General features: G+C 39.0%; 1 protein-coding gene and 1 long non-coding RNA gene across 2 annotated transcripts; both read right to left on the bottom strand.

Moving 5' to 3' along the window:
• LOC109230896 lies at positions 3110 to 11803 on the bottom strand. The gene is made up of 3 exons (XR_002068722.1): positions 11773 to 11803; positions 11360 to 11426; positions 3110 to 3364 (listed from the first exon to the last, which is right to left on the bottom strand). It is a non-coding gene; the product is annotated as an uncharacterized LOC109230896 (long non-coding RNA).
• Positions 13753 to 14934, bottom strand: LOC109230895. The gene is made up of 2 exons (XM_019396364.1): positions 14754 to 14934; positions 13753 to 14139 (listed from the first exon to the last, which is right to left on the bottom strand). The coding sequence occupies exons 1-2, from the start codon at positions 14867 to 14869 to the stop codon at positions 14016 to 14018; spliced, it is 240 nt and encodes a 79-aa protein (XP_019251909.1). The 5' UTR covers positions 14870 to 14934; the 3' UTR covers positions 13753 to 14015.

The raw sequence follows: 16071 nt of genomic DNA, 5'->3' as shown, positions 1-16071 counted from the left end.
AAAGTAGTGACGAGGCTAGGACCAGTCTACCAAATAAACCTGTGCAGTTAAATCATATACAGCGGAAAATAAAGGCAGAATTATACAGGTAAAGATAGGAGGGGAAAAACATGATGCGGGGAAATCAAGTAGCAACAGGAAAACCAATAAATAACCGTATAGAACACCATAACTCAATTATCAAAAAGAATCAGGAAATCAAAGACAAGTGCACGGAATCACCCTTCGTGCTTTTACTCTCGTCCTCACCATAAGAATCAATATAATCGGCACGTCATCACCCTTCGTGTTTTTACCTAACATAATCATGGCACGGAATTATCCTTCGTGCATTATCACTCATACCAGGGCACAACATTGTACATCGTGCGGCACGGCATCACCCTTCGTGCTTTAACCTCACGATATCGGCACGGCATCACCCTTCGTGCATTAACACTATCTCACAAATATCATGCACGGCATCACCCTTCGTGCTTTTACACTCTTCCTTACCCAAACAACAATCACAAAGCAATAAGGGCAAGGGAATCAATAAAATTCACAATAAAATCCCGGCAAGGGAACAATAGCATAACAACAATATCCTGGCAAGGGAAACAATATCAAAAGCAATAACATCCTGGCAAGGGAGATAATATCAAAAATAATAACATTCCGACAAGGGAGACAATTTCATAAACCTCTTCTCTGTTCACAATTACTTCACCACTCAATTCACAACTCGAGCCAACGCTCTACAATGTTCAATTACCAATAATACTTCCACAATTCAATTCACAACTTGAGCCAATGCTCTTAAATGTTCAATTACCAATAATGCTTCCACAAATCAATTCACAACTTGAGCCAACGCTCTTTAATGTTCAATTACCAATAATACTTCCACAAGCCTTGTTCAACAATAGATATCATCACATAAAGCATGAACAATACGAAACGGAGTCACATTTATCAAAGTATAAGACTCACGGGCATGCTTGACACTGACGTATAGATACTCGTCACCATGCCTATATGTCGTACTCAACAATTAACACATAGCAAATAAGACACAACTCATAATCCCTCAAGCTAAGGTTAGACCAAACACTTACCTCGATGCCACGAACACAATTCAAGCCTCAACGACTGCTTTACCTCTTGTTTCCACCACTAATTTGCTTGTATCTAGCCACAATTTAATTAATACTATTAATAAATGCTAAAAGAATCAATTCTACTACATGAAAATGGGTTTTCAAATGATTTCCCAAAAAGTCAAAAATCGACTCCCGGGCTCGCTTGGTCCAAACCCGAAATTCAGACCAAAACCCGATTATCCTTTCACCCCCGAGCCCGGATATACAATTGGTTTTGGAATCCGACCTCAATTTGAGGTCTAAATTCCCAAATTTCAACATTCCTATGTCCTACCCAAAATTTCCAATTCCACCATGAAAACCCTAGATTCTATGATGAAATCTTGTAAAAAGAAGTTAAGGAGTGAAAGATTGAGTTTAAAATCACTTACTTGTGTTTTGGGGAAGAAAGAGTATTTGAAAAATCGCCTCTTATGTTTTAGGTTTTTGAAAAATGAAAAATGGCTGAAAAGTCCCGTTTATATACTCCTCTCAGACCCTCACCGCGGACCGCATGAAAAGGACCGCCGCCGCGGGGCTCCACCGCGGACCGCGAAATATCGAGCGTGGCCGCGAAGACATAGCCTTGCTCATCGCGGACCGCATAGAATCCCACCGCGGTCGCGAAGATTTACTGCGGACCGCGAAGCCTGGTTCAGAGACCTGCAACTTCTCTGAACCTGCAACAGTTATTTTCCAAGTCTAAATGCACTCCGTGGCCTATCCAAAACTCACCCGAGCCCTCGGGGCTCCAAACCAAACATGCACGCAAGTCCAAAAATATCATACGAACTTGCTCGTGCGATCAAATCATCAAAATAATATCAACATCTATGAATTAAACCTCAAATTGATGAAATCACTCAAGAACATCAAAATTACTATTTTCTCAACTACAGGTCCATTTTATACCAAACCAATTCCGATCTTTACCAAATTTTACAGATTCAACTTAATCATTATTTCAAACTTGTACCGGGCTCTGAAAACAAGATACGGGCCCGATACCATCAAGAAAAGGCATCAATTCACTTCTAAAAACCTTTATATTTTCCAGAAAATAATTTTCTTTAAAAATTTATTTCTCGGGCTTGGGACCTCGGAATTAGATTCCGGGCATACGCCCAAGTCCCATATTTTACTACGGACCCTACGAGACCGTCGAATCAAGGGTCCGGGTCCGTTTACCAAGAATGTTGACCGAAGTCAACTTTATTCAATTTTGAAGGTCAATTTCCATATTTTACTTAGTTTTTTTTCCACATAACAACTTTCCAAAAACGCGCCTGGACTGCGCATGCAAATCGAGGTGGGACAAAAAGAGGTTTTTAAGGCCTCGGAACACAAATTTTACTTGTAAATCAAGTGATGACTTTTTGGGTCATCACAGAAATAGAAAAAAAAATACCTTCTTCCCAGAAGTAGAAGCAATTTTGACTTTTCTACTTACCAAAAATGTTCTTAACAAAATATAGTATATACAAAAATAATCTTACTTATTTTAAACCTAATACTTCGAATATTAATATAATTATTTCTTCTTATTTTTAGGATATCTTTCTAATATATAGTGACGTAAGGGGTGAATGATTTTGTATTTGTTGAATTATTTAAATCATCTTAAAAGAATTGAAGTACTTTTAAATTATATTTTCATACTTTACTTAAATGAAATAAAAATATTTAATTATTTCTTTAATTAAAAAATTAAGATTATTTATTTACATATAATATTAACTATTAAGTAATTCTATTCATGTTCTTATTCGTAATTTGATACTTAAAAGTACTTTTTGAAAAGTTTGGTCAAACACAAATTATTGCTCAAAAGTGTTTTTCAGATTAATTAGCCAAACACAAATTGCTTCTCTCCAAACACGACCCCAAATACTCCGGTCATGATGGCGCCTATCACAGAACTAGGCCAGCCGAAACCACACGAAACAATACAGAAGATCTTTTGTAAAATTTGTATTTTCTAAAGCGGATTGAGTCTCAAATCTTTCATTTTTAATATATCAACAGAAATACGCGGAATCAACTATGTAAATACATCGACCCAGCCCGAATCTGGTGTCACTAGTCATGAGCCACTAAGTACTCTCAACACTATCTGCTCAATACACAAACAAGTCTGAAATATAAAGTACTAGAATAGGAAGGAGAGAGACAGGGCTGCGAACGTCAGGCAATAACCTTGCTAACTCCGATGAACCTGCGACCGAGCTCAGAAATATGTGGATCTGCACACAAGGTGCAGGGAGTAATGTGAGTACGCCAACTCAGTAAGTAATAAAAGTAAATAATGACTGAGCAGTAAGAAATCACGTAAACCACGTCATAGCACCACAGTGGGTACAGTATGTTTCCAAACAGGGTACAAATCAAATCACCTCATTAAACGCCGATTTCAGTAAAAATCCTTTGAAAATTGTCTTTCCAACAGTTTCAGTAGAGGTTCAATGTAGTTCATAGTGAAAAACGATGAAAATCATAATCGGCCCCTCAGGCAAAATGCAGTTTATATACAGCCCCTCAGGAAGACATAAAGCATATACATATCATAACAGAAAAAAAGGTCTCAGAGGAAATAACAAAGCCAAATCAGTGATTAAATATCGAACACCTCTTCAAAAATCCTGTTTCAACGAAAGTTGTTCAAAACATTTGTTTAACATTTTCAATAGAGGCTTAGTATAAAGAGGAGTGAAAACAGGAATTTCATGAAAACAAGTCCCTCGGGAAAAACATTACCCATATACATGTATATAAAGCCCCTGGGCAAGCCTCTTAGTCACTCATGACTCAACTCTCATCAATCAGCGCTCTCACTCAGCACTCACGCTCAATAGATACCATGTAATAACCGTTGCGACGTGCAACCCGATCCATATATCGTTGCGGCGTGCAACCCGATCCATATATATGACTGCGCTCACTGGGGGTGTGCAGACTCCGGAGGGGCTCCTTCAGCCCAAGCGCTATATCGTTGTGGCGTGCAGCCCGATCCATATACAAACATACATACATACATACATACATACATACATACATACATACATACATACATATATACATGTACATATATATATATATATATATATATATATATATATATATCGCTGCGTTGTGCAGCCCGATCCATAAATATATAATCCTCACAACCAGGCCCTCGGCCTCTCTCAGTCATCAATCTCACAATCAGGCCCTCGGCCTCTCTCTCAGTCATCACCTCACAATCAAGCCCTCGTCCTCTCTCAGTCAGAAACCTCTCAAGCCACTCGGGCTAACAGTAAAACGGGGCGTTCAGCCCAAAATATCATTTGAAATATCAAAACTGAGTAAATAAGGCTTAGTTATGAAATCAGTAAAACAGAAAATGACTGAGTACAATTATCAAAATTAAAACAGTGAGGAATAGTAGCAAAAAGCCCCTAAGGGTCCAATCAGTTGGCACGAGGCCCAAATATGGCATTCCGCCCAAAACATAGTAATACTTTCCATAAACACGATACTATCAAATAGTTTTCAATCAAATACGCGACTTAATAGTCGTACGGGACGGGCCAAGTCACAATCCCCAACGGTGCACAAACCCACGTTCGTCATCTAGCGTGTGCGTCACCTCAAAGTAGTGAAACGATGTGAAATCCGGGGTTTCATACCCTCAGGACAACATTTAAAATCATTACTTACCTCTAACCGGTCCAAACTCTAGCCCACGATGCCTTGCCTCTCGAATCGGCCTCCGGATGTTCCAAATCTATCCAAAACTAGATTTATACCATCAAAATATGCTAAGGGAACAAAGCCCACTCGAAAATATCCAATTTATACCAAAAATTCCGAAATTGGCCAAACCCGGCCCCCGGGCCCATGTCTCAAAATCCGACAAAATTAACATCAATGGAATCCTTATCCTCCCACGAGTTCATGCATACCAAATTTACCAAAATCCAACCATAAATGACCCCTCAAATCCCAAATTTTTAGGTCTCCAATTACAAGCCCTAATTTTCTTCAAGTTCAACCACTAATTTCCATAAATTACAAGCCTAATCCGTGAAATAACACCGTAGAAACAAGTTTTATGTTCAAAAATCTTAGCTCAACGAAGTTCCCTTGAATTCCCTCTTCAAAATCTCCCAAAAAGCTCCAAAATCGATTTAAAAATGGTGAAGAAAGGCTGAAAATCGCGAAGCCCATAATTTATATGTTATGCCCCCAGCTAAACCGCTTCTGCGGTCGAAACCCATGCACCTGCGGTCCCAGGTGCGCATTTGCGGAAATCACTTAAGCGCTCAAGACCGCACGTGCGATCAAATCCCGCACCTGGGCTATCGCAAGTGCGCCCCAAACTCTGCATCTGGGGTTTCTGCCCGTTTCGCCTGTGGCTGCATCTGCGACGCTCCATCCGCTTCTGCGGGCCCGCGCCTGCGGTCCCCAAGCCGCAGGTGCGGTTATGATAGGAACTTAGCACTTTAGCTGCATATTCCAACTCAAAACCTCTCGTCAACCATCCGAAATCACCCCGAGGCCCCCGGGACCTCAAAAGCACGAGCAAGTCATATACCACCTTCCAAACTTATACCAATCTTCGAGATACCTAATACAACATCAAAACGTCAAATTAACCACGGATTCAAGCCTATGTTTCCAAAAACTTCCGAACTCCGCGTTTGATCAAAAAGTCTAACATACCTCGTCCGAATGACCTGAAATTTTGCACACATATAACAAATGACACAAGGGATCTACTGCAACTTCCGGAATTCCATTCCGACCCTGATATCAAAATTTTCACTACCAACTGGAAAACGCCAAAGTTCCAATTTCGCCAATTCAAGCCTGAATCTACCACGGACCTCCAAATTACATTCCGATCACGCTCCTAAGTCCCAATACACCTAACGGTACCAAATCATAAAAATCTAAATCCGAGATCATATACTAAAAAGTCAAAACTTGGTCAAACCTTTCAAATTTAAGCTTCAACTGAGAATTGTTCTTCCAAAGCTATTCCGATTAAAATGAAAACCAAAACCAACGATTTACATAAGTCATAATACATCATACGGGGCTAGCCTTGCTCGAGAACTGGCGAGCAAAGTACAAATGCTCAAAACGACTGGTCGGGTCGTTACATCCTCCCCCACTTAAACATACGTTCGTCCTCGAACGTGCCCAGAGTTGTTCCAAAAGCCAACAAATCGCTGTATAACCTTAACATGCAGATACCTGGGGGTGATCCCACGTCACCCTATCCCATATAGGTCTGATAACGCAATATGACAGAAATTCCGCAATCCAACCAAGCCCATAAACCTTAGAACCAAATTTCCACTTCCGAAATCATCTCTAAGATCAGAATCTCAAATCTATACTCTGAATAAGTCCAAACAAGCTGTAACAGGCCATACCTGCAACCTTAGATGCACTTACATGATATACCACATAACTCAAACACTCGTAGAGATAACTTCTAATCACAGCAGTTGCTCCAAACAACCGAATCTCAATTATAAACCTCTTATCAAATAAAGCCTCATTCCAACACTTCTGTATACTGCCAATGATGAATGAAACATGCAGGAAGTTGTAACCATTCCTAAGATCAACCATTTATGAAGCTCCCTCTCCTTTGGCAAGGGCCATAGTAGATTCCTAAGCCGAATCCCGATATTATCCTTCCATGCTGAAATCGAATCCGAAAGTATTCATTCTGGGTTCAATGACCTCATCTCATCCAACACGACTACTCGGGTGACATGACACATCAATACGATCTAAAGCCACAATCCGTGCAATCCGTGCACCAAAAAGCAACAACCCAAATGTACTCAAATCATGGGGAATGACTCAAATGAGAGAACTGTATCGCAAGCACACCAGTACCACTACAGCACAATGCTGAGAACCCATCACACATCTTAGAACCAGAACACACGATCTAACCCGAAGGATCATACCTCTATATAACTTCGCCGCAATGCGCGACCCTATCCAAACACTGGTTCACATGAGACACCCCAAGTCACCATGCTCAAAATCATCAACTAAGAGCAATTCGATGCCTAGCACCCAAAAGTGAATCATCATAACCTTGGAGAAGCAAATGACGCAATGCCATACCCGTCCGAAAGAACATACCCAATGCGTAACAAATCATGCAACACCCAAATACCCGTCTCATTTAAATCCCGCTATAAAGCCCAGTGGAACTGCACCATATGTGCATTTACCCATTAAATCACAATCCCCTCGTAATACAGGAGAGTAACTCATAGATCACTCCAGAACACGAATGATCTCAACAACAATCGAATGGCACATCTCCCAACAATAGTAGTTCGGAGTCAACAAATCCGACTCGATGCAGAACGCACATCCATATTGGCCTACCAATGGACCCCAAATCAACTTTGGTCACCCACAATAGATAAACAGCTTTCCGAAAGTTCACAATGACTGAATCATAGCACATACTATCATCTGATTAGCTTGCCCACATCTTCAAAGTCCATAACCACGAAATAACCTGTTTATGAGAACTCCCAGTCTCCAAATCCATAAGGCACACAAATCATCATATCCGATCCCAACTCTACCGCCCGAATATCTAACACATCTCTAATACTCGATCATCCCACTAGGGTACTCCTTAAATTCTCCTATGCCGCCAAGCAAACTTTAAGTATCAGCAGTCGATCAGACAAGATAGTACCGCAATACCGATGAAGCACCCATAACTTAAACACATCGCCATTTTCTGAAATGTATACCCTCATCAAGCCACACCAATCAGTGATCTCATTTACTTAGTCACCTGAAACTGTCCATGCTGCCTAAGAATTTAGAACCTTCCTTCCAAAACTGAATCGTGACCTTACACATGCAATTCTCAATTCTACATAACATACCGCATACACCATGCCCTCATATGTCAAATATGAAGACTTTATAATTCATTCCGAGCCACAAGCAACTACGTGCTCAATTAGCCAAAAACTTCCCATTTGATCCCACCTAGAAGAAAATCACTACACATCTCCTACTCCTCACGCCAGTAGAAAATATACATCTCTAACCGTGGTAGAAACCATCAAGAACTCTCTGAATTCCATTTGCACAAGACCAAACCGTTAGGACTGAATCCTTTTAACTCGACCAAGCTACACACATCACCAAAACCCAAGAGCTTTGCCATGAAACACCTGTGGAAACTCATTACCTCATAAGCATCCCAAGAACTAATCGTATTCCTTACGATGTCGATCCGACCTACTACCAAGCTATCCTATTTATTCAAGTTCCTTCTAAATTACCTTCCATTTGATACTTCTTCTTGCCATAATACCGCAATCCCTCAACCCAGACTTACCACACGAGACCCAAGCATAAAATCACATTGCCCTAAGGCTCATAAACCGTTGTATTCTTCTAAAGCATCCCATAAAGTACCACATTCAAAATACCTACCCTGAAGGGACTTCCTGCGAATCCAAAGCCATTACCTTTACCTTCCTGATACTGATATATAGAATCCCATAATGATATAGAAAAACCACGAGTCTTGACAACCTCCAATGCAAACCTCAGTTTCTAGCCAAATATACAACTTGAAAATCTCCAATTATTACATGTAAAAACTTGAACCCATTAGGACCATTCTCGAGAGTCATCCACTGTACTCAAACCGCAATTAGATCGATCAAACGGACCGGACGACCTGTGCTCCAATAGCACTCCGACACCGCAAAATGTAACCTCACCCTAATGCAACCAAGCAACTTCATGATCTATGCACCGCACATTCTTTACCGATAACAACTCAAGTCATTCCACGATTCCCATACACCCATAAAGCATAACATAACCTTTATTGAAATTCCCTTTACTCGAGCCATCCTCGGTCTCAACCTCCGTAAGCCATAACTAATTCACCGATACGCCTCAAACTGGAACCAACATAACACATAATCGTGCAATCAACTAATCAATAGCAGACTCCCCCACTTGGCTCAAAGCCATAGATCAAAACACACAATAACTCATAATGCATATACTATATTACTGCCATAATACCGTGGTGAGATTAAACTAAATCCTTCTTAAGCTCGTGTAACACAAACCATCTAGTACTTCAAATCTTTTACAAATCTCGCATTCACCCTCGTAACAGTTAAGCCCACTCTCTTAAGCGATCCAAATTCAAATTGCAACATATATATTTCACTAGTACAAGAGGTCTTCCAACAAACAGCAAAAAGGATCACACAAACTTAAGAACACTCCACAGGAGATAATCCACCTACTTTGCCTCAAACTAACATCTCTTCATACTCCCCCATAATCATACTATTACTCGATCACTCACCCTTCCAAAATCCGAACATACCCCACGACATGGAGTTTACTTCATTCCACAACTAGACAACACGAAAAGATCCTTCAACACACCCATAACTCGGGGCTACATATCAAACCAAGATGAAAATCAAGCACCAAATCGTTCTTCCTACCCTCAAGTAGACTCTTCTTGTCACATCTAAATCATATGAACACATCACGCAGTCACATCATGCTCATCACATAGCCATCCAGCCATCACTTCCGCTAATAGGGACACTATCGGATATATAAGTCCAAAAGCACGTGCTCACACAATCAACACCTCAGTGCTCAAGCTACAAGCAAAGCCTGGCCTCAAGTCCTCCAGACTGGCCAAACATCAACACACAGAGATCGCATCTTGCCCCTCGATACGGGGAATCACAAGCCGTCGTTACACAACTAATATGGAGCTCTCATGTGCGCATACGAACGCATGGAAGGGGTTCAAAGAGTTGCATTTCAAACTGATTCAATGTCGCACGATAAGAATTCAAGAATGTGGGATTTCCTAAAGGTTCTGCAACCTCCCGAGGATAAATACAGACGTCTCCGGACCGATCCGCGAGACTCTACTAAACCTGCTCATGACTCGTAAGACCTATGTAACCTAGGCTCTGATACCATCTTGTCACGACCCCAAATACCCCGGTCGTGATGGCGCCTATCACAGAACTAGGCCAGCCGAAACCACACGAAACAATACAGAAGATCTTTTGTAAAATTTGTATTTTCTAAAGCGGATTGAGTCTCAAATCTTTCATTTTTAACATATCAACAGAAATACGCGGAATCAAATATGTAAATACATCAACCCAGCCCGAATTTGGTGTCACTAGTCATGAGCCACTAAGTACTCTCAACACTGTCTGCTCAATACACAAACAAGTCTGAAATATAAAGTACTAGAATAGGAAGGAGAGAGACAGGGCTGCGAACGTCAGGCAGCTACCTTGCTAACTCCGATGAACCTGCCACCGAGCTCAGAAATATCTGGATCTGCACACAAGGTGCAGGGAGTAACAGAAAAAGAAATCTCGCTCCCCGTCTCCTTAGCCATCTGCAATCGAATAGGCTGAACGAGTCCCTCAATGAACCTCCTCACTCTCTCTCTCTCTCTCTCTCTCTCAGTGGGAAGTATAAGAAGAGCATGACGGGCCAAGTCAATGAATCTGGTCTCGTACTGAGTGACAGTCATAGAACCCTGCTGGAGACGCTCAANAACCCGATCCATATATGTGACTGCGCTCACTGGGGGTGTGCAGACTCCGGAGGGGCTCCTTCAGCCCAAGCGCTATATCGCTGCGGCATGCAGCCCGATCCATATATATATATATATATATATATATATATATATATATATATATATATATATATATATAATCCTCACAACCAGGCCTCGGCCTCTCTCAGCCAGAAACCTCTCAAGCCACTCGGGCTAACAGTAAAACGGGGCGTTCAGCCCAAAATATCATTTGAAAATTAAAACTGAGTAAATAAGGCTTAGTTATGAAATCAGTAAAACACAAAATGACTGAGTACAATTATCAAAATCAAAACAGTGAGAAATAGTAGCAAAAAGCCCCTAAGGGTCCAATCATTTGGCACGAGGCCCAAATATGGCATTCCGCCCAAAACATAGTAATACTTTCCATAAACACGATACTATCAAATAGTTTTCAATTAAATACGTGACTTAATAGTCGTACGGGACGGACCAAGTCACAATCCCCAACGGTGCACAACCCCACGCTCGTCATCTAGCATGTGCGTCACCTCAAAGTAGTGAAACGATGTGAAATCTGGGGTTTCATATCCTCAGGACAACATTTACAATCATTACTTACCTCTAACCGGTCCAAACTCTAGCCCACGATGCCTTGCCTCTTGAATCGCCCTCCAAATGCTCCAAATCTATCCAAAAATAGATTTATACCATCAAAATATGCTAAGGAGGGAACAAAGCCCACTCGAAAATATCCAATTTATACCAAAAATCCCGAAATTGGCCAAACCCGGCCCCCGGGCCCACGTCTCGAAATCTGACAAAATTAACATCAATGGAATCATTATCCTCCCACAAGTTCATGCATATCAAATTTACCAAAATCCAACCACAAATGACCCCTCAAATTCCAAATATTAGGTCTCCAATTACAAGCCCTAGTTTTCTTCAAGTTCAACCACTAATTTCCATAAATTACAAGCGTAATCCGTGAAATAACACTATAGAAACGAGTATTATGTTCAAAAATCTTACCTCAACGAAGTTCCCTTGAATTCCCTCTTTAAAATCTCCCAAAAAGCTCTAAAATCGATTTAAAAATGGTGAAGAAAGGCTGAAAATCGCGAAGCCCATAATTTATATGTTCCGCCCCCAGCTAAACCGCTTCTGCGGTCGAAACCCACGGACCTGCGGACCCGCACCTGCGGTCCCCAAGCCGCAGGTGCGGTTATGACAGGAACTTAGCACTTCAGCTGCATATTCCAACTCAAAACCTCCCGTCAACCATCCGAAATCACCCCGAGGCCCCCGGGACCTCAACCAGAAGCACGAGCAAGTCATATACTACCTTCCAATCTTATACCAATCTTCGAGACACCTAAAACAACATCAAAACGTCAAATTAACCACGCATTCAAGCCTAAGGTTTCCAAAAACTTCCGAATTCCGCTTTTGATCAAAAAGTCTAACAAATCTCGTCCGAATGACCTGAAATTTTGCACACACATCAGAAATGACACAACGGACCTACTGCAACTTTCGAAATTCCATTCCGACCCCGATATCAAAATTTCCACTACCAACCGGAAAACGCTAAGTTTCAATTTCGCCAATTCAAGCCTGAATCTACCACGGACCTCCAAATTACATTCCAATCACGCTCCTAAGTCCCAATTCACCTAACGGAGCTAACCAAATCATAAAAAATCCAAATCCGAGATCATATACTAAAAAGTCAAAACTTGGTCAAACCTTTCAAATTTAAGCTTCAACTGAGAATTGTTCTTCCAAATCTATTCCGATTATCATGAAAACCAAAACCAACGATTTACATAAGTCATAATACATCATACAGGGCTAGCCTAGCCCGAGAACTGGCGGGCGAAGTACAATTGCTCAAAACAACCGGTCGGATCGTTACAAGTACTTTTTCGAAAAGCACTTTTCAAAATAAGCTGATTTTTTCAACTTGGCAAACACATGCTATTAACCTGTTTGTCCATATATAAATTTTTCATGTGGCGCGCAGTTTTGCGCCACTGTTGAATCTGCACCTACTTTTTTAAAAATTGGTTAATTGATATGCAATTTTTTAGTAACTTCAATACACATTTTTCTCTTCTTTTTCACTGCTGCTTTCTTCTTGTTGTGTTTGGGGATTCTTCTTTTTCATAGTTGCAAAATGAGTTTGTTAAATTCGTTGTTGTTTTATCAATTTGATGATTGGGATTTATTCTTTATGATATTTGAAAGTTGTGTTTTAAATTTGAGCTTATTTGGAGTAGAATTAGATATTGAATCGTGTGTTGGATTGTTGAAATTTGAAGAGCAAGTTTATGTTTCAGAACTTTAGATGTTGAATTTGAAGTTGTATTGGAAAACTGAACTAAGATTTCAGATTATGAATCTGAAGTTGTCCTGAAAAATTGAACTACTTAAGATTCGAATTTCTGAAGTTGCACTTGAAAAATAGAACTTAGAAGAGCTTGTATTTGGAGTTGTATTGAAAAACTGGACTATTTAAGATTCGAATTTCTGAAGGTTATAGAGAAACTTCATATTCGAAATCTGAAGTTGCTTTGAAGAACTTGAACTACTTAAGATTTGAATTTTTGAAGTTCCAGTTGAAAGACAGGAGATTTTCAGATTTGATTTCTGAAATTGCATTGAAGAGATTGAACTACTTCATATCCGAGCAGATATACTTTGCAAAATTTTGTGTAATGATGGTCCCAAAAATGGCTATATATGCAAATGCCCCATTTAGTAGTCAAGTTCAACATTCACTTTGCCGGTTCCGATTCGATTTCCTTCCCTTCTTCGCCCCACACCCCCCCGCCCCCACCCCGCACCCATATAATCAGGAAAGAAAAATTAAAAAACAAAAATTAGTAGGAGTTGGGATAGCGTTAAAAAAAAAAGGAAAAAAAAAAAGAAGAAGAAGAGCCTTATCAATATCGGACAACAGTCTTTGACTTGTTAAACCAAACCAAACAGATATGCCAGCATTCAATGTTGACAGCAAATGTTAAATAAAAAAATTTCTTCAATAACAGCAGAGCATTGAATTGCTCATATTAATAAAGAAGAACCAAGCGCTCAACTATTCTACCGAATATGGAAAACAAAATACCAATTAATTTCAGGAATAGTTTTTGTAGGCAAAGGAGACAAATTTAACAAGATAAAATAAATCTAATTTATTCTCTCACCACAGAAATAAATTTACATAAAAGAATTACTAGAAATTAGGGAGATGAATTTATACAAGGTGTATTCTAACAAGGAATTTGCTCAGTAAACCACTTCATAACCGAAAAGGGTGCTTTGATTAATCCCAAAGCCAACTCTACCAATACTGTTACGCAAATACAGCATGGACATATGCAACTCAATATGATTCTGCAAAAAAAAAAAAAAAAAAAAAAAAAAAAAAAGAATAATTAATACAGAAATATTGGTTTATTTATATCCAAATCAAGAAGAATTCTATAAAAAATAAGTTATAAATAGTTAATCTTGTATTAGTTCACTAATCACTATATTAAACACCTCTGGTTAGTGGTAGAGCCAAAAAAAAATTAACATAGAATTTCCAAAAAAAACAAATTGCAAGAATATCACACTTAGAATTTATATTTGTAAGTTTAAAGTAATTCTTGAATGAACTTTGTTGTTGCACTAGAAGTTCCTTTTATGTCATGAAAATTCAACAATTCATATACATTATCAGAAGAGAAGTCCGGTGCAAAAAGCATTTCGTATTTACGCTGAATTCGGAGAAGGCCGCACACAGTCTACCCTAATACAAGTATTAGTGACTGTTTCCACGGTTGGAAATCATAATCTATAAGTTACACGAAAACACTCCAAGGCACCCATCAATTCATATACACAAATAGTTTATTTTTATCTCTATTTACATAATATAATTTTTCGACGAACAAAATCTAATTAAATTTTTCACTAATCAATGGAAAAAAAAAAGATGGAAAGAGGAGAGAAATTGAACATACCCAACAATCCAGATGACAACACCAACGATGGAGAGGAGAAGGGCAACAAAGGCAAAAGGAAGACCCAATAGAAAACCTAAAGGACGACATTGACAATCATCTCCACAACAACACATGATTAATTTCTTGATTTCTTCTTCTTCTTCTGTCAAGATTTGCTTTCTTTCTCTTTCTTGATTGCTATGTAAGAATTCAGGCTATGGTTGTTAGGTGTTGGGGTGGGGGGGGGGGGAGGGGTATATAGAAGGAGTTTGATAGTGAATTATTTTCCCACTAGACTATGGTTTTGTGTTGACGGAAAACCTAAAAATAGATCTTCCTTCCTAGCAGCTTCTGTTCTATTTCTAATGAAACTTACAAACAGATAGACAAAATTCACATCTCACCAAACACGTTTTATATTTATTATGTACAGTTGACCAACCCTTCCTAAGCCCGAGGTATTATACAAACAACCATTCTTAGGCCGATTATTTATATATTAGCCAATACTTATTTTGTCATAAGATTTTGAATTAAAATTCGTAATTTCAGGATATGCATGTCCTCAAAAATTAAAAAATATAAGACTAATTACCTAAATTTATAAAATAACCTTTAACTGGATACCTCAAGATCATATTCTACTCCCAAACCCCCCCCCCCACCCAACCACCAATATTAGTTTGATTAATATTGGATAACTAAAAATTAAGGTTAAAATGAATATAAGGTTGTTAAAAGACAATTTAAAATATACAACAATATTAAAAATTGTACAAATTCTCACTTTCTGTTAAAGAAATATGTCCTAATTTTTTTTATTTTTTTTTATAATTGTGGTGTGCGGTCCAATTTTTGTGGGAAGTCTATTACCTTCCCACTAGTATAAGTATCATGTAATTATGTCCTCCGAGAATTGGACAGATGAAAAAAAAAAATCGCATAACAATTTTGCCTCTGTTGAAATTTGAACATAATACCTCATGATTCTCAATCCACTCATGATTACTAGGCAACATCCTTAGGTGCAGAAATATGTCCTAAATTAAGAAATCAAAAATTATTTCGTCTAACTCTTGAAAATGAGATAAAATAGTTACTTCTTCCATCTTAATTTACGTTTCACTGTTTGACTATGCACAGAATTTAAGAAAGATAAGATATTGTTTTAATGGCCTAAAACAAGCGTTAGGTGTATTTGTGTGGCTGTGACTCATTTCATTAATGATAAAGAAGAATTTCAAAATTGAATTATTTCTAAATATGACAAATTTTGGAATTGAGGGAATATTGTTTCTAGAATTGGTAAGGTTATTTAAATTTTCTATTTTTAGTT

This window comes from Nicotiana attenuata, chromosome 8 (genome assembly GCF_001879085.1).
Source record: "Nicotiana attenuata strain UT chromosome 8, NIATTr2, whole genome shotgun sequence".
NCBI classification, from domain to species: domain Eukaryota; kingdom Viridiplantae; phylum Streptophyta; class Magnoliopsida; order Solanales; family Solanaceae; genus Nicotiana; species Nicotiana attenuata.
The sequence above is the reverse complement of the archived record's forward strand: the minus strand, read 5'-3'. Positions and strand labels throughout refer to the sequence as shown.